This window comes from Gigantopelta aegis, chromosome 8, assembly GCF_016097555.1.
Source record: "Gigantopelta aegis isolate Gae_Host chromosome 8, Gae_host_genome, whole genome shotgun sequence".
Classification (NCBI taxonomy): domain Eukaryota; kingdom Metazoa; phylum Mollusca; class Gastropoda; order Neomphalida; family Peltospiridae; genus Gigantopelta; species Gigantopelta aegis.
In genome coordinates this window covers 31,284,369-31,303,693 of record NC_054706.1, presented here as the reverse complement: position 1 = coordinate 31,303,693, position 19,325 = coordinate 31,284,369, and the positions used below count along the sequence as shown (strand labels likewise).

Here is a 19,325-nt window from a genome sequence, read left to right as displayed (position 1 = left end):
AGATAGACTGATACCTGGTTAGCCGATACCGGCATGTTCGACAAAGGTGTGTAAGACGCATCGTGTATCAGGGTGATGGTGTACTCGGCTTTCAGGTTGGGCTCATCGAAACACGGGAACGCTTTCCTGGCGTTCACTGGTTCAAACTTAGAGGCCACCAAGTTTCTGCAAATAAAATGCATTTAGTGTCACATAGGTACATATGTTCGCTCATTGTTTAAACACACGCAAACATAGAAAGAAAGAAATGTTTTATTTAACGACGCACTCAACACATTTTATTTACGATTATATGGCGTCAGACATATGGTTAAGAACCACACAGAAATTGAGAGAGGAAACCCGCTGTCGCCACTCTTTTCGATTAGCAGCGAGGGATCTTTTATATGCACCATCCCACAAACAGGATAACACATACCACGGCTTTTGATATACCAGTCGTCGTGCACTGGCTGGAACGAGAAATAGCCCAATGGGCCCAACGACGGGGATCGATCCCACACCGACCGCGCATCGAGCGAGCGCTGTACCCCTCGCAAACATAGAGTTAAACAGTTAAAAGTTTGTTGTGTTTAACAACACCACTAGAGCACATGCATTGATTTATTAATCATCGGGTATTGGAAGACAAACATTTGGTAATTTTGACAATAGTTTTAGAGAAGAAACGCGCTAGTGTTTTCCATTATTTGTAATGGATCTTTTATATGCACCATCCCACCGACAGGATAGCACATATATCACGGTCTTTAATATACTAGTCGTGGCGCACTGGTTGGATCGAGAAATAGCCCAATGGGCCCTCCGAAGGGGATCGATCCTAGAGCGACCACGCATCAGTCGAACGCTTTACCGCTGGGGTACGTACAGCCCTTGCAAACATAGATATACGCATGTACGTAACCGCATGCACGCACGCTCACACATACGTACATACGCATACATAAACATACATGCATGTATGTAACAGTCAACCTCGACATACATACAATATATAGATATTCATGCATCAATACGTAAGCGGGATCGACCGCGTAGCTTGTAAACCCTATGCATATTTTTGAGTTAACGAGCATCTTTTTCAATGGATGCCTCAATAGGTCAAAAGGTATCGTGGCAAGTCTGCAAGTTGCGGGCGATTCGGTGCCATAGGTTCGAGTCCCAGCAACGGCATGGGGCAATTTGTGAGGCCAGAAAGTTAATTATCCCCCGCGCCAGTGCGTTAATATCTATGTCTGTAACAGTCAACCTCGACATACATACAATATATAGATATTCATACATCAGTACATACATACATACATACATACATACATACATACATACATACATACATACATACATACATACATTGTACATACATATGCACATACATACATAGAAACTCAGATAAATTCCGCCCAGTTTCTGAATATGGAATGCAACTTAATATCATATGGTTAAGTTACACGACAGACAATTTGTAAAAAACCCCAAAAAACCTCTGTAACTGCAAGAGAAAGATACTGTTTAGGATATCTTACGAACTCAGAAGTGTATGTTTACGGACGAATACATAAACACACCAAACAGATGGGTTTTAAATATCAACAACTGCAAGTGTTGCAGGTTTGGCGTTCAGTGTAGAGGAAATACGGTTTGTAAACTGTGTATTAGATAATCGCGGAGGTGTGAGAGAACTCGCAGAAAATAACAAATGGTCATTATTCAGAGGGGAAAAAAAATCCACCTCCAACCCTGTAGTAGTGATAAAGATTCCTACACCAGCTTTATATGTATTGGCAGCAGAAAGAACTTGTATTCAAAACCTACAGTTTTAAAGTTTGTTTTGTTTAACGACACCACTAGAGCAAATATAATCCTTCATGTAAAAGGCACTAAGTTTAATTATTTCAACTGAAAACAATTTAAAACTTAAAATTTAAAGTTTGTTTTGTTTAATAACACCACTAGAGCACATTGATTTATTAAGCATCATCTATTGAATGTCAACCATTTGGGGGTTTTTTTACATATAATTTTAGAGCGGAAATCCGCTACGTTTCAAAACATACGGAAAGCTGGACGTAGCCCAGTGGTAAGGCGCTCGCCTGATGCGCGATTTGTCTAGGATCGATCCCCGTCGTTGGGCCCATTGGGCTATTAATGTTCCACCTAGACAGGTATACCTAAAGCCGTGGTATATACTATCCTGTCTGTGGGATGATGTATATAAAGGATCCCTTACTACTAACTGAATAAATGTAACGGGTTTTGTCTCTAAAACGATTGTCTAAATTATGAAATGTTTGGCATCCAATAGCCGATGATTAATAAATCAACGTGCTTTGAACAAAACAAATTTTTAATTTTAACTTTCAAAACATACAGAAATTTGTTTGGTATTTAAATAATTAAACTTCACTCCGTGCCACTTAAATGAACGATTACAGATGAAATGTCTTAGGATTTAGGTTTGTTTTCATATCAGTATGTAAAGGAAAACAATACTGAGTAGGAGTTAAATGTAATATTAGCAAACACCTGTGTAGAATGTAAATAACCGAACAGGACAATAATATTGTGTCAGTAGGAACTGTAGAATGATGGAAATACACGGTGAAAAAGTTTAAGGCCAGCTATGATTGTACTCAAATGTCTCCATCGTTTTGCCGAATGCGAAGCTTTGCTCCACAACAGGGGGTGGGGTGGGGACTGTTAACCCCTTTGAACCCCCGTCCCGAACGCTTATGTACTTAACCATCGAGGTCGGCGGAAATTTTCGAAAGAAACTGATGTGGGGGTTTTTAAAACTGTATTTGGCGGGTTGTATTTGTGCTATGAATGAATCTGTGAATGAAGACATTGTCTTGTGGAATGCGCGGTCAAGTTGTACTGTTCTTGGCATTAACAGTGGGTGGTTGCATAGCACGTGTTACACATCACGAGAGAACAAACACGTCACTTTGTGTTCATTTAAGGCACGGTCTTACGGTCTTACTTTTAGTAACAATCTTAAACGAAACGATTTGATTATACGTTTACGACTAATATAAATGCACGGTACGCATATTGTACGTAATACACGTAACATTCAGATAGTGCCTCGTATACACACACACACACACACACACACACACACACACACACACACACACACACACATACACTTATATGAGGGTCAATATTATAAGTATTCAATTAAGCAGACATATGATTGTGCACCTGGTATAGTTCGATATAGTTTGGTGCATTACATTCACTTAACATATTTTCGTGCTTATATCAAATTACGGTTCAAGCACGCTGTCCGGGGCACACACCTCAGCTATCTGGTCTGTCTGCCCAGGACAGTGGGTTAGTTGTTAGTTGGTTAGTGGTTAGTGAAAGAGAAGAGGGTGGGCGTACGCCTACCCATTGAGTCCTTAAAAACTCGCTCCGGGTTTGAGACGGTACTGGGCTGCGAACCCTGTACCTACCAGCCTGTAGTCCGCTGACTTAACCACTGCGCTACCGAGGCCGGTCTGGTGCATTATAGCTAGATGTACAAAACAGGCGTTACTACAACGCGCATAGTATAAATTCTCCTTAGCATATGTTCCATATCACGAGGCCGCTATTGTGCGTTATTATATTATGCAGTTTCCTCTGTTAAAACAGGATCACTGCCACCTTCAGCTCTGTGGTATCGCTTTCACCGAGTAACCATATTATGTATACAACATGTCTTACTTGTAACTTTAAGTATTGTTTGATTTGGTTTTACTTACATCTTAGTTTTATCTAACGTCATAATCGTCGGAAGATTGCAGCAACTGGTAGCGGGGGGGGGGGGGGGGGGGAGGGGGGGGCAGTACACAATCTTACGAATTGGGGGCTAATGCCCATGTGATCCATCTGTTGAAGCCCAAAATGTCCTAACTGCCCAAAAGGGCCCAATGGGACATTTTGGGTCGAGCACTTGATATCTTGGGCAGTGCTCGGATTGGGACATACTGGGCCAACAGATGCAATAAAAAAAAATTTACATTTGCTTAACTCGTACACATTGTTTTTGTTTAACGACACCTCTAGAGCACTATTTGCCCATATTTATGCCCAAAATGTTTAAAACATGGAAATACACATGTATATTGTGTACAGACAAATATATATATATATATATATATATATATATATATCTCTCTCTCTCTCTCTCTCTCTCTCTCTCTCTCTCTCTCTCTCTCTCTCTCTCTCTCTCTCTCTATATATATATATATATATATATATATATATATATATATATATATATATATACACATGTGTATATATATATACATACACACACCTGGAAAGTAATTATGCGCCATCTAAATTGTTTCATATCCAGTAGCTATGATTAATAAAACAATGTGCTTTAATATTAACTATTAAGTAAAAACATAATAGTCACAAATGTCACTTTATATTTATATATTATACTTGTAAAATACCACCTTCAAAACGCAATGATACGTAAATAAAAAAAGACTCAACAGCTTGAATTTACAATATATCAACGTGTTTTTGAGAACAATAAAGAGTTCATTGCAGATTATTATTAATTAAATTATTATTATCGTAACAGGTAAGTGAAGTATGATCCATGTGCCATATGTTGTTTTAACGGCATTTTTATTCTATGTTATAATGTTCTGGCTTATCTAACCAAAAATATTTAACGCAGTGATAACCACGAAAACAAGCTAATCATTGACAAATCGTGGTGGATGGAATACCAAATACAAAACTACTTGGCAATGCATATAAATGTGTCTGTGTTAATAATGGAACACGAAATACGCTTATACACCCACAAAATTATTTTAATTTTAATTTTAATTTTAATTTTAATTTTAATTTTAATTTTAATTTTAATTTTAATTTTAATTTTAATTTTAAATTTAAATTTTAATTTTAACAGCTTTAGAGCACATTGATTTATTAATCATCCACTGACATATAGTCTTAGAGGAAACCCGCTATATATTGGGGAAACAAGGAATCTTTTATATACACTTTCTTATAGACAGGACAGCACGCACCACGGTCTTTAATATACATTGTACCAGTCACGGTGTACTGGTTTAGACGGGGGAAATAATCCAGTCAGAGAATGGGTCCACTCATGTGGTTCGATCCTACGACGCAATCCCCTCAGGCGAACGTTTTGTCGACATCGTTACTTTTAAACGGACATTCCTGAGTTTGCTGCACTTTTTAATATGTTATCGACTAATAAAGACGTTTTAACCATTGCAATTACATATCAAATATATTTTTCTGCATAAAATATTAGTGGCTATAAACTGAACGTGTTTCGGATCGTTCTAATATTTGTACTTGGTTAAAGAAAATATATTTAATATGTAAGTTTAATGGTAGAAATATTTTATTAGTCGGAAACATCTTACAATGCAGCAAACTCAGGAATGTCCCTTGAATCTACTGGCTTGGATATCAGCATGAGCGGGATCCAGCTCAGTCTGTAGAATGTTCGCCTGAGGTGCCTGGATCGAAGGATCGAATCTCCTTGGTGGACCAATTCTTTGATTACATATTTCCTTCGTGGTATGTACTGCCCTGTCAGGGAATGTGTATTAAAATAATTTAATATCCCTTACTAATGGAAAGAAAAGTAGCTTGTTTCCTCTGCAGACTGCGTGTCACTATTACCAATTTGTGTGACATTCATTAGCCATTAATTAGCTTATTTAATTGATCTGCTCTTGTGGTATCGTTACAAAAAAAAGAAAAGAAAAAAACAAAAAAAAAAAAAAAAAAAAAAAAAAAAAAAAAAAAACCGTCCAGGTAATTGCTAGTTGTTAGCGACATTGACATCGATATAGTATCCAAATGCTAGTCTCAGACTATCGAATGTCTCGACGAAGGTGGCCAACTCGCTGATATCACGACCACAGAAAGAAATGAGCCAGGTATTGCTTTATCGTCCTAATGATATTATCAGGCTACCAACTGTCACGATGGGGTTGGCCAACTCGCCGATCTCTCGACTTCTACGAATGTTTATTTGCTAGTCTGAGACGCTCTAGATTCACGCCGCATACAACTACGACCGATTAGTTGTTAATCTGAGCACACCCGTCGTAAGTTGGGAGTGGGGGAAATTACACCGCATCTGTTAAGTTGGCCAACTTCGTCGTGACAGATGATAGTCGAAGACTAGCATTACTTACACACCATTTACCAGGCCATACTGTCACTACCGAGATGCGAACCCAGTACCTATCAGACTTAAGGTTACTGACTTAACCACTGCGCCACAATGTATTAATTGTTCTATGTAAACATGTCCTCATATGCCACAGACTACGGCCTGAGTGTAAATAAAGTTCAGTTCAGCCACCGAAGACAATTGGGAATGTTACCAACTAGGTATGACCAGTATTTGGATGTCACAAAACGTTTCATCTATACCACTACTTATTCATCACGTTAAATTCAGACAAAACGATCAGTACCTACAACAATGGAATAGCGACATAGCTTCATAATCAAGGGGTAAAATGTACACCACATTTAAAGAACATCTAACATTAGACAAATATATTATAAAATTACTACAAATATCCTGGACTACGTTACTAAAATTTAGAACATCAAACCATTACTTACCAATCGAAACAGGACGAAAGTAGAAAGCAGACTATGTACAATATGTAACAAAAATGACATCGGAGACGAATTTCACTATCTACTTACATGCTCTTTCTTTAATAACTCCCGATTTTTTTTGTTAAAGCCATATTATTATAACAAACCCAATATGCTGAAATTTAAACAATTAATGACAAATGACAAAATAAGTCTTCAATAAAAGAAATTACGGATAAATTCGGTAAACCTTAAAAAGAATTGTCTCCCAAGCTTATGCTGTCTTATTCCGACTACTACTATCCATGTTTGCATATATATATATATATATATATATATATATATATATATATATATATATATATATTATTACTATTAGAAATATATTTCATTTTGTATTATTATTATTATTATTATTATTAGACCTTTTTTGTTTTGATATTGTACATATAAATTTTCTCCTGTAAACCCCATCTTGTCACTGTCATATAATTATTTTAATGTACCTCATATGCCGCTGAATAGCGGCCTGAGTGAAATAAAGTTCTGTTCTGTTCTGTTCTGTTCTGGTGGTGATGTTGTTTGTTTTGTATCAACCGCTAACAAAAGATGATACTGTGTAAATATTTCTAACACAGGACTATCTACCTGATCGTGTTACGTACACGTACCACCCAGGTATACGGCACTTAGTTACAATGCCTAGTGTTACCTGACCCTATAAGCAACGCATGACAATAACATCACCACCAGCACCAATCTGACCTTGAATTCTTAACACAACAATTACAATTCATATGATGATGTCCAGCCTGTATCGTCGGCGGGCCCATTGGGCTATTTCTCATTCGAGCCAGTGCACCACGATTGGTATATCAAATGCCGCGGTATGTGTTGTCCAGTTTGTGGGATGATGCATATAAAAAAGAACCCTTGCTGGATTATAAAAAAATATATAACGGGTTTCTTCTGATGACTACGTGTCAGAATTACCAAATGTTTGACATTAAATAGCCGATAATTAATAATCAATATGCTCTAGTAGTGTCGTTAAACAAAACAAAACTTCATTGTATCGTCTGTCCATGTACAGATGGTTACTGACACTTTATATCTGATGTATCGCATGCAGTTGAGACAGAGTTATCAACAGGCCACACCGTTTAGCGATCGGTCTAAAGGGTCGTACACTGTAGATGTCGGGTTCGTATCCCAGTACAGGCTACAGCCAGGATTACATGTTCACAGCCCATCTATGAAATGTCAGGTTGCTGCGACAGTTTCTCTTTTAAAATATATAACAACTAACAGTATTATTAACCTCGTTCCTGGGCAGACAATCCAAATAGCTGGCGATTGCCCAGTACACCGAGCTGTTCCATTAAGTGTCATAGAAATATATATATATATATATATATATATATATGTCTATGGCACTATATTTGATATATATATATATCTATATATATCTATCCATATCTATATCTATAGCTATATCTATATCTATATCTATATCTATATCTATATCTATATCTATATCTATATCTATATCTATATATATATATATATATATGTTTGTATGTATCAAATGAAAAATACTTTTATATCTTAATGTGTTCTCAACTGCACAAAGATAAATATAATATGTATAAATTAATGTATGATTATCTGAGATAGTGTTGCAAATTTGCTTTGATGATGGCAGAAACAAAATGTCCGTCAATGTACACAGGAGGCAATTTTCAAATGGTTCTAGAAGGCTTCAGAAGGATGTCATCTACATGCTTGCCTGTCTAACTGTCTGTCCGTCCCTTTGTTTGTTTGTCTGTTCATTCGTCTTTCTGTCCGTTTGTCTGTTTATTCGTTCTCCCGTCGCGGGAGATCTGATCATGCATAATTTCTTACCTCTTTTGGCCTGTGAGAGAGTTTGTGTAGGTGCTCTTATAGAAACCCACAATAGCCCTGGTCAATGACGCATCGAACTGTAGATCCAGCTTCACCACGGTTCCACCCTTAATGACGTCATTGGTCTCCACCACCCAAAACTCGTTAGGATCATACCCGAACGTTCTCTTTATACCGATCTCCGCATTGGTGGAATTTACGTTCAGTATCGTGCGAGTGATGTTCATATACTTGTAGTGTATGAGAATAAACTTCGTGTCTTTCCGTACGTCTATTTCTATTGTCTCGTTGCCATAGAACCAGCCGTTGTTTCCGTAGAAATCCGGGTAGAGGGTGAGATCGTAGTGAAGGGGCACAATGTACCGCGGAAGACGGAGATTTTTCCAAGGTTCCTTTTGGGAAAAGTTCGCGCTTTCGTTACCCGTGTTTTTGTCTGTAATATTGGCACTGTTGCAGTTTGCTGTGTGTACGAAATACCACACCAGAATCCCGACAATGACAGGCAGAGCCACAATCAGAAACACCATCAAGTACATCCATCTCTTGTTAATTTTAACTTTGCTTGTGTCTACGAAATCCATACTGGAATGAAAGGATTTTCGAACTCACTATTCCTGTCCAGTTTTTAAATGACTTTCCAAGACACCTTTTAATACAGTTTCCAAGATATTTCTCAATTCACTTGGCGGTCCACTTTCGAAAAACGTTTTTCTAATTCACTTTCCAATCGACGTTCCACATATATTATCCAAATCACATTGCAGTCCATTTACCAGTTCAAAATTTCAATTCACTTTAGATTTTACTTTCAAATTCACATCTAAATTTCCAGTCAACTTTCCTTCCAATCCGCTTTTTAAAAAATACTGCAGCTAACCAAAGCAGAAAAAAATAACACGCTAAATGCTACCAACTGGTTATGCAATAAGCAAAAAATGACGTCAGTAGAACGTTTTCGTGTTCTAAAACACGATTGTCTTAGTAAGAATGATGTTACATTATACAATGCACATGCATAATCTAACAGATATGTAATATATCTAACGTGCTCTACATTTCCCGCTCTTATTGTGTGCACCTCTCATCAGTTCAGTTTTGAAGTATAGAAGTCTGACATGGTGGGAAGCTAGCCTGCTGTTTCCAATAATATCGGGCTGTCGCGACAGGTACACTAAACTATAAAGGTTGGACTATACCAATTAAAATCCCATAGGCGACCATGTTAACGTTTGTGTTTAAAAACACTATATGCAATATATCAACCAAACTATGACCCATAAATATCAGTACTACAACCCCTACCTCAAACTGCAGAAAATGGTACCTTTCATAGCTCATTTTCGGTATAACCAGATGTTTCTACAAAACCCGTAGTTTCGCACAAAATTTGAGTACTTTTTTTTCACAGGTACCCCATACATATTCCAAGCACAAGGCTACTTGACACGGTGGTACTACATCAAATAAAATTGCATACATTTTTAGCCCAGATGAAACTAATTTTGTTTACAACCAACACACTCACATTTATAACCAATCACAGGACTTGTGGTGTTAACTTCTCTATCAAAGGTTCGGTGCACCTCGAACTTCGACCCAGCCGGAAATGAATTGGTTTAGTGCAACCTAAAGAAACCTGCGTACAGTAGTAGTAGTTTGTTCTTGTTTAACGACGCCACTAGAGCACATTGATTTTTTTTTTATCTTATCATCGGCTATTGGACGTCAAACATATGGTCATTCTGACACTGTTTTTTTTAGAGGAAACCCGCTGTCGCCACATAGACTACTCTTTTACGACAGGCAGCAAGTGATCTTTTATTTGCGCTTCCCACAGCAAGATAGCACAAACCATGGCCTTTGTTGAACCAGTTATGGATCACTGGTCGGTGCAAGTGGGTTACACCTACCCATTGAGCCTTGCTGAGCACTCACTCAGGGTTTGGAGTCGGTATCTGGATTAAAAATCACATGCCTCGACTAGGATCCGAACCCAGTACCTACCAGCTTGTAGACCGATGGCCTAACCACGACGCCACCGAGGCCGGTCCTGCGTACAGAGACCACGCATGTAAGGGTCGTATCTATGAGGCGGCAAGGGACAGATACAACCATCAGAAAAGTGTTATTATTTTAATTTATATATGTGTTAATTTTTGTTCAACTGGCGAAATCCCTTTATTATTTTGATCGTCTTTTTTTTCTACCTTACTTTTTTTAAGGTTAAATACCATTGGTTTAGTCAATATTTGATATTGGGTGCACACACATGGGGGGGGGGGGGAGACTTGCACTGCTAGTGTTAGATGAGGTCCTACAACTGGTTCTTTCTATATACATACATTTAAAGACACGGGACGTTGTTTCGCATGACATCCACAAACACACACACACACACACACACACACACACACACACACGCACGCACGCACGCACGCACGCCCTCCGCAGTCAACGGTTGGAATGCAAGAAGTCTACTATTGTGAGGATTATACAAGAGGTTCTGCATATAGTGACTGCTATATCATATATAAGCTGAATGTTATACAATTTTTTAACGATACCACTAGAGCACATTGATTTATTAATCATCGGCTATTGGAAAGAAATGTTTTATTTAACGACGCACTCAACACATTTTATTTACGGTTATATGGCGTCACCCATATGGTTAAGGACCACACAGATTTTGAGAGGAAACCCGCTGTCGCCACTACATGGGCTACTCTTCCGATTAGCAGCAAGGAATCTTTTATTTGCGCTTCCCACAGGCAGGATAGCACAAACCATGGCCTTTGTTGAACCAGTTATGGATCACTGGTCGGTGCAAGTGGTTTACACCTACCCATTGAGCCTTGCGGAGCACTCACTCAGGGTTTGGAGTCGATATCTGGATTAAAAATCCCATGCCTCGACTGGGATCCGAACCCAGTACCCACCAGCCTGTAGACCGATGGCCTACCACGACGCCACCGAGGCCGGTGCATCGGCTATTGGATGTCAAACATTTGGTAATTCCGACATATTCTTAGAGAGGAAACCCGTTACATTTTTCTTTTGTTAGTAGTAAGGATCTTTTATTTAAACCGTCCCACAGACGGGATAGCAAATACCATGACATTTGTCGTGCTGCATTGGCTAGAACGAGAAATAGCTCAATGGGTGCACCAACGGAAATCAATCCCGAACTGACCGCACATCAGGCGATTGCTCTACCGTTAGGTAACTTCACGCCCCCGTTGTACATTTATGGTCTGATCATAACATTTCGTTTTAGTAGTTGTTTCTTTTTGGGGTTTCTCAAGCTCAGTATTGGTGTTAAGGTTGGTGTTATTGTTTGTTTGTTGGTTTGTTTGTTGTTGCTTGTTTTTGTTTTTTTTATATTTGGATGTTTGAACTTATAGGGTTAATTCACTATGTTGTACAGCATTTTAACAACTACATCGTTACTTTCGAAAAGTGGATATCTAGATGGTTCAAGTGAAACTGGGTTATGCTCACCATACTGGTACAGGTATACTTAACTAGTTATGAAATTTAGCACTGCTGAAAAAGGCGTTTCGGTATTATATCACAACCTTGACTTTTCTTAATCATGAAACACAAATCTTTTAATATTTTTGTTTAATTTTTTGGTACTTATAAATAATCATACCTGTGTGACACCCCCCCCCCCCCCTAAAAAACAAAACAAAAAACAACAACAAAAAACAACAACAACACAACAACAACAAACAAAACAAACAAAAAAACAAGAACAAAAAAACCCGAACAAAACACAACCCCTCTCCCCCCAAAACAAATAAAACAACACGTAAAATCGGATTTACGGCGAAAGCCAGGAGCTGCAGATATAACTGACCATTTTGAAATACAAGATACTTTTCAACCATAACTTTAATATGACTGAATTAAAATTGTTTATGGTTTACTCTTTGGCATTGAAAATATGTGTGTAGCCACCAAAATTAACATCACTCGATTTTCATAACTGGATTGATGGCATAATATAACCATATATGGCGGCCATTTTGGAACAAAAATGGCTACCGCCAGACACGCCTCACACTTTGCCATCACGGATTTTGTTATTCTTCGATGTTTGTAAAAGGTGTCTAAATAGGTGATCTTTTCTAATCATTTAGTTCTCACGGGACGTTCTATTAAGAGAAAGTGCACCTGACTAATTGGTACATGCATTATTGAGCCTCGTGGATGTAACATATTGCTTATCACCTAGTTAGCTTTATTTGACACTCATTAGCCTCATTTATTCATTACAGGCCTTTACAAACTATACGCGAATTCGCTAGCAAATTAGACAGGCGAGCGAGTGCAAACACAAGCTATTCTGTAAATGCACAATGCACGCGTACGATGGAGAGCGAGCGAATACTTAGGCGAGCGAATTTAAAAAATAGAATCAATCCTATTGTTTTCGTATGCGTTGACAATTCGCCTGCAACGTCATTTCCTGTTCCCGGTCAAGAAGCACGTGGTTAAAAAAAAAAATGGCACCGTCAACCAAAGAAAATAAAAAGGAAGAACTGATAATAGCCATCCAAGAACATCCAGTGCTTTATGATAAAAACAGCTGCAACTACAAATATGCAGAACTGAAAGACAATAATGTCAATAGCAACATTTCCTCATCATCATCCTCGTGGTCAACTTCGACTGTGACAGACGCTATTTTACACTGACAACTGAAAATTCGCATGAATTTTTTTTTTCTTTTTCGCGAGCAGTGTGCATGTACTTGTCACTAGCTTCAACGCGAAATTCGCGGCAACAATCGCTCGCGTACAGTGTGTAAAGCACTTAAATTAATTCTTTACTTTCTAACACGAAATAACACACAGTACGTCCAATCGATGGCACCCCAACCTGTAGCTAACCCTAGCTATGGGATACTAAATAGGTCACAATTATGATATCTGTATTACATGTATATTAGGTAATGGTACATCCGCTTATCTTATCAAATCACCATGACGGTATAATAGACGATTGTCAATATTCACAAGGTTGCCTAGTACTAAATGAAGGACTTCCGGGTCACACGTGTACATGTAAATCTGAACTCTGATATAGCCGTGGGGGCGGGATTTCGCTCAGTCGGTTGAGTGCTCGCTTGAGGAACTTGCGTCGTAGGATCAAACCTCAGGGGATCCATTCAGCAGATTGTTTTTTTTTCTCGTTCCACAACTGAACAAAGGCCGTGGTATGTGCTTTCCTGTCTGTGAGAAAGTGCATTTAAAAGATCTCTTGCTGCATTAGGAAAAATGTAGCAGGTTTTCTCTAATGACTACGAGTCATAATTACCAAATGTTTGAAATCCCATCGCCGATGATTACTTAATCAATGTGATCTAGTGGTGTCGTTAAACTAAACAAACTTCTTTTTTTCTGTTATAGCCACCGACTCCAGATATTAAGCACGTGTATAAATGTTTTATCTGTTACATTCTTTTAAGCGTTAAAGGCATATTGTCACAGACCACTGACCTATTAAATGGCCTAACAAAGTATTACCTAAAAATATATAAATTTGATTTGTCCCTAACTGTACTTTATTCAACCATCTACGTAGCCGCCATACTCCACTTATTAATGATAATTCATAAAAATAATTGATTTATGTCAATGGTCTATAATTCAAAAACTAATATTGTCAACAGAGTTGACATGGATTTCACTCCATCGTGGTTCGGTTAAGGTGAAGCGATAGCTAGATTTGGTTTTCAAATATTAAAGTCATTTTTATTTATTATCCATTTTTAGAGAAATAACGTTCTTAAATCTGTGACAGTATGCCTTTAATTTACACTATAATTCTGAAGTTTCTGGTTCGGTGCAAATCAGTTTCCGAATACAGTTACGGTATATCCATTGCATTAATGAATATTTCAGTGGCAGTAACCTCAGTATACGAGGGCATCTATTTGTTATTTGTTCCAGTTCCAACATGCGCACATAACTCGTGACATGTGCTATCCTGTATTTGGGAAAATGCATATCGAGGAATAACAACCAGAAGTGATTGCGTTCATTCTTTAAAAATATAAGAATAGTCTACTATTTTGTTTTTCTGATGCGGGTGTTTGTTTTTTGTTTTGTTTTTGTTTTTGTTTTGGGTTTAGGTTTGGGTTTGGGTTTGGGTTTGGGGGTTTTGTTTTCGTTTTGGGTTTTTCTGGGGGGGGGGGGGTGAGTTTTTAAAATGTCTTTCATCTTGTTCATTTTATCATTTTTATTTTATTATAAAAAAATTATTTAGTGGGGTGATCGTGGCGTAGGCTGGGGTGTTTGTGGAATGCGGACATAGCCAGTTCTCCGGCGTGTTCAGGAGGCCGAGCGCTTGCGAACAATTTGAGACTGGTACCATCGTCTTCTATCACATTACGTTCGTTAAATGTTAGGCGCAAAAACCAGTCTAGCGAACGACGTCGATTGCTCGTGGTCCTGAACATGCCACTGGTTGTCAGCCCACGATAATATCAAAGACACACTGTGCTACGAGTAAGTAATAAAATAATACTAAGTGACGCAAGCGGGTTTGTTCTCACATTCCGCAGGTTATCGCACCTCAGTGACCAAACATGTGACAATCAACAGCTGTTGGTGGAACAATGTCCTGATGATGTTACATTTTCGTTTCAACTTATTTTCGTGCTTATATCCAATTAAGGTTCAAACACGCTGTCCTGGACACACACCTCAGCTATCTGGGCTATACTATCTGTCCAGGTTAGTTGCTAGTTGTTAGTGAGAGAGAATAGGGTGTAGTGGTCTTACACCTACCCACTGAGTCGTTAAAATTCGCTCGGGGTGTGAGCCGGTACCGGGTTGCGAACCCAGTACCTACCATCCTTATGTTCGATTGCTTAGCCACGACGCCACCGAGAAAATGGCAATGACTTTATTCTCATAAACACTTACAGTACTCTGTCGTTCTGCGAATAATTTAATCACTGTTTCGCTGACGTAGTGATTAAGCTATCGGACTTAAGGCTAGTAGGTACTGGGTTCGCTTTCCAGTAGGTGAAAGGCCACTACACCTACTTCTCACCCACTATCCATTAACAACTGACCAGATAGCTGAGGAGAATGCTCAGGATAGCGTGCTTGAACCTAAATTGGACATAAGCACGAAAATAAATATAAACAAACAAACGCACATTTTGAGACAAGATATTTAACATACATGTCGTCGCGTGAGAGCCAGAAGGACGTAAGTGCATCAAAATTCATTTTTAAAAAGCCGAGATAATGAAGGAAAACTGTTTTTCTTGATCAGTAGTAAAGATATCGAATTTGTTTTAATGACAATGAAAGATGAACATATTTGCGATTTCTTTGTATATACGCGGTATTTATAGCATATTAGGTGTTTTAGTTATTTGCTTAAATAGTTGAAGTTACGACAGTTATTCATGATTAAATTAAATGCGTCATTTACGACCAACAGTATATCAAGTTAATTTAAATATTTATTCTGAAAGAACCATCACTTTCAGTTTTGCAAATCACATATTTATTTTTTAAAAGGAGAAAACTTGTAAATAGAAAATATTTAGAAGCAAACATTCAAAAAGGAATACAAGTAGAAGTACGTATTAATAAAATCACAGCTTAAACAAAATGTTACATGAAAAAAGTTATTTTACTTTTGTTAATAATGATACGATAAATAAAATCACCAATTGAACAAAGTAATAATGTGAAGAAACTACTCTGACTCATGAAATCCTTGTTTTCTTTGACCCACCCCTGATTTTGTGTGACCTTATCTAGTGCAGGGTTTCTGCCAGATTGTAAAACGGGTATGGTACCATACCCAAATATTTTTGCAGAATTGTTTTTTAAGTTAACCTTTTGACAAAATTAATTACTTTTATTATTACTGTATGATTTTCTTAATACTAACCCTAACTTAACCCATTTTCTTTCTGAGGGATGACCCCCCATATCTCTGTTGGCTGTGGTTGCATTCAATTCTATAGATCCATACCCAAACATTTCTTTCTGGCAGAAACACTGTGGTGGTAGTGCTCCATGTTCGTTGTTTGATGATGGTGCATCAAAATCAGACGACTTGTCCATACAAAACCTCTTTTTCTAGGCAAGTATTCGTTCCTGATGAGTCATCAGAAAAGCTGATGTCATGTTGTGTACAGTGTTCTTTCCGTGTTCTCTGCGCCATGGGAGTCCTTTTGCAGATAGTTCCTGGTTCTGCTGCCTCAGGGTGTACTTCACTAGTTTTAAGAATACCTGGTTTACCAGCTAGTGCAACAGACAAACCAGAATAGTTAAGCAAACTGAAACTGGTATCCTTTAATGAAGAAACTATGGTTTTATTGTGTATTTGGTGATCTCTCCGGGTTCTGTTGTGTGTCCAGTGATCTCTCCGGGCTATATTGTGTGTTCAGTCATCTCTCCAGGTTCCGTTGTGTGTCCGGTGATCTCTCCAAGTTCTATTATGTGTTCAGTCATCTCTCCAGGTTCTGTTGTGCATCCAGTGATCTCTCCAGGTTATATTATGTGTTCAAGTTCTCTTGTGTATGCTGTCATCATCATGGTATGTTGTATGTGTGTTCTGTCATGTTCTTCTTCAGGTTCTGTTGTGTGTACTGTGTCACGTTTAGGTTCTGTTGTGTGTGCCACGTCATGTTCAGGTTTTGTTGTGAGTGCTATATCATGTTCAGGTTCTGTCGCAAGTAACTGGATAAAGGCCGTGGTATGTGCTGTCATGTCTGTGGGGAAGTGCATATAAAAGATACCTTGCTGCATTAGAAAAAAATGTAGCGGGTTTTCTCTGATGACTATTAGTCATAATTACCAAGTGTTTGACATCCAATAGCCGATGATTAATTAATCAATGTGCTCTATTGGTGTTGTTAAACAAAACAAACAAATAAACTGTCGCAAGTGCTATGTTACGTTCATTTTCTATGGTGATTATTTTCTCATATTCAGCTTTTTGCTATGTTATGTTCAGGTCTTGTTGTCATTGATGTGCCAAGTTCTGTTGTGTATGCTATATATCATGTTCATGTCCTGTTGTGTGTGCTATGTCATGTTCAGCTTATGTTGTGTGTGCTATGTCATATTCAGCTTCTGTTGTGCGTGCTATGTTGTGCTAATGTTTTGGTGTGTGTGTGTGTGTGTGTGTGTGTGTGTGTGTGTGTGTGTGTGTGTGTGTGTTGTGCCATGTTCACGTTCAACATTCTGTTGCTTAGCTTAGCTTAGTAACTGGTTTAACGTGTCTATAGTCCATATGCCACTATGGTTTCGAACATGTTTATTATTATAATTATGGTGCACATAAAATAGCAAACCATACAAACATTAATGTTACTGCAATTCATATTTATATATACAGACACCATTTTTGTCTGTTGCTAAATGGTTCCTTGCATGCAGTACCAAATGTTTTTCTTAAATAGACCGGACTCTCACAACGACAAAAGTCATATTATTTTTAGGATTCAAGCACATAACAATATTGCCATAATGTATGCTCTATTGTACTTCGCATTTGTAATTTCTATCACAGACCGATAACAAAGAATACATATGTGTCGTATTTGGCACATACGACCTATGTCAGACATAATTATATAACAAACAGTATTTAAAAAGGGTGTATCTACCACACTCGACCAGTCGTGTTCACGTAATGGTCAGTTACGTCTATTTTCGTGCAAATTGGTATCTGTGATTCACTTAGACCATTTGAATCCTTCTGTATAAGCGATGCAATTAGGGCCACAGCTACGATTTTTTGTGTGACAATATGTAATCGGGGATGGCGATTCCGAATATGCAAAAAATAACATTTTATGTCGTATCTGCCACTTACGACCTTTTAGCTCTCACGCGACGATGCATGCGCTAAATTGATTTAAAAATATTTTATTGATTCCTCCATGGTGATGACGTCAAATCGAAACAATTGAACGAAGTTAACACTACCGATGACGATTACTACCTATGACGTATACCTTATAAACTAGGTTTTTAAAGTTTGTTTTGTTTAACGACACCACTAAAGCACATTGATTTATAAATCATCGGCTATTGGATGTGAAACATTTGGTAATTTTGACATATAGTCTTAGAGAGAAAACCTGCTAAAATGTTTCATTAGCAGAAATGGATCTTTTATACACACCACCCACAGACAGGATAACACATACCACAGCCTTTGGTGTATCAGTTGTGGTGCATTGGCTGGTGCGAGAAATAGCCCAGTGGGGATCGATTATATGCTATAAGTTAATTGTGCATGCGTGACATCTTTTATATGCACTGTTCCACAGACAGGAAAGCACATACCACGGCTTTTGACCAGTGCAATGGTTGGAACGAGAAAAAAATCTTAGATTCGTGTTTTAAAACCGTTTTTTCCTCAGAGATATGTAATAAATAAATAAATAAATAATAATACATGAGTGGCCCGTTAGATACCATTTATCTCACAATGAGTTGTTTTAAAATGTATCTAACAAGCGAAAGCTAGTTTGATACGTTTTTTAAACAACGAGTTGTGAGATAAATGATATCTAACGGACACGAATGTATTATTCCATTTCTTACATATCCTAAAAACACAGGTTTTAATCAAATTTTAACATCTTCTTGTACTAAAAGTTATTTACAGCCATTGCACTTGTAGTTGACTGACTTTCACTCGTTAGATACATTTTAAAACAACTCGTTGTGAGATAAATGGTAACGGCCACTCATGTAATGAATGTATCGTTGTTTATATATTCTGGTCAGTTTCAAAACAACTCATTATATAAG

At 37.9% G+C, this 19,325-nt stretch overlaps 1 protein-coding gene across 1 annotated transcript in view; it reads right to left on the bottom strand.

Annotated features, from left to right (window-relative positions):
• The window catches only part of LOC121379612 (glutamyl aminopeptidase-like), a 39,764-nt gene extending 30,191 nt beyond the window's left edge, over positions 1–9,573 (bottom strand). The window contains exons 1-2 of the mRNA XM_041508259.1: positions 8,518–9,573; positions 15–165 (exon numbers count right to left, since the gene is read on the bottom strand). Coding sequence (XP_041364193.1) covers positions 15–165; positions 8,518–9,098 — 732 coding nt within the window. The 5' untranslated portion in view covers positions 9,099–9,573. The remainder of the gene's footprint in view (positions 1–14; positions 166–8,517) is intronic.
• Positions 9,574–19,325: the final 9,752 nt, after the last annotated feature.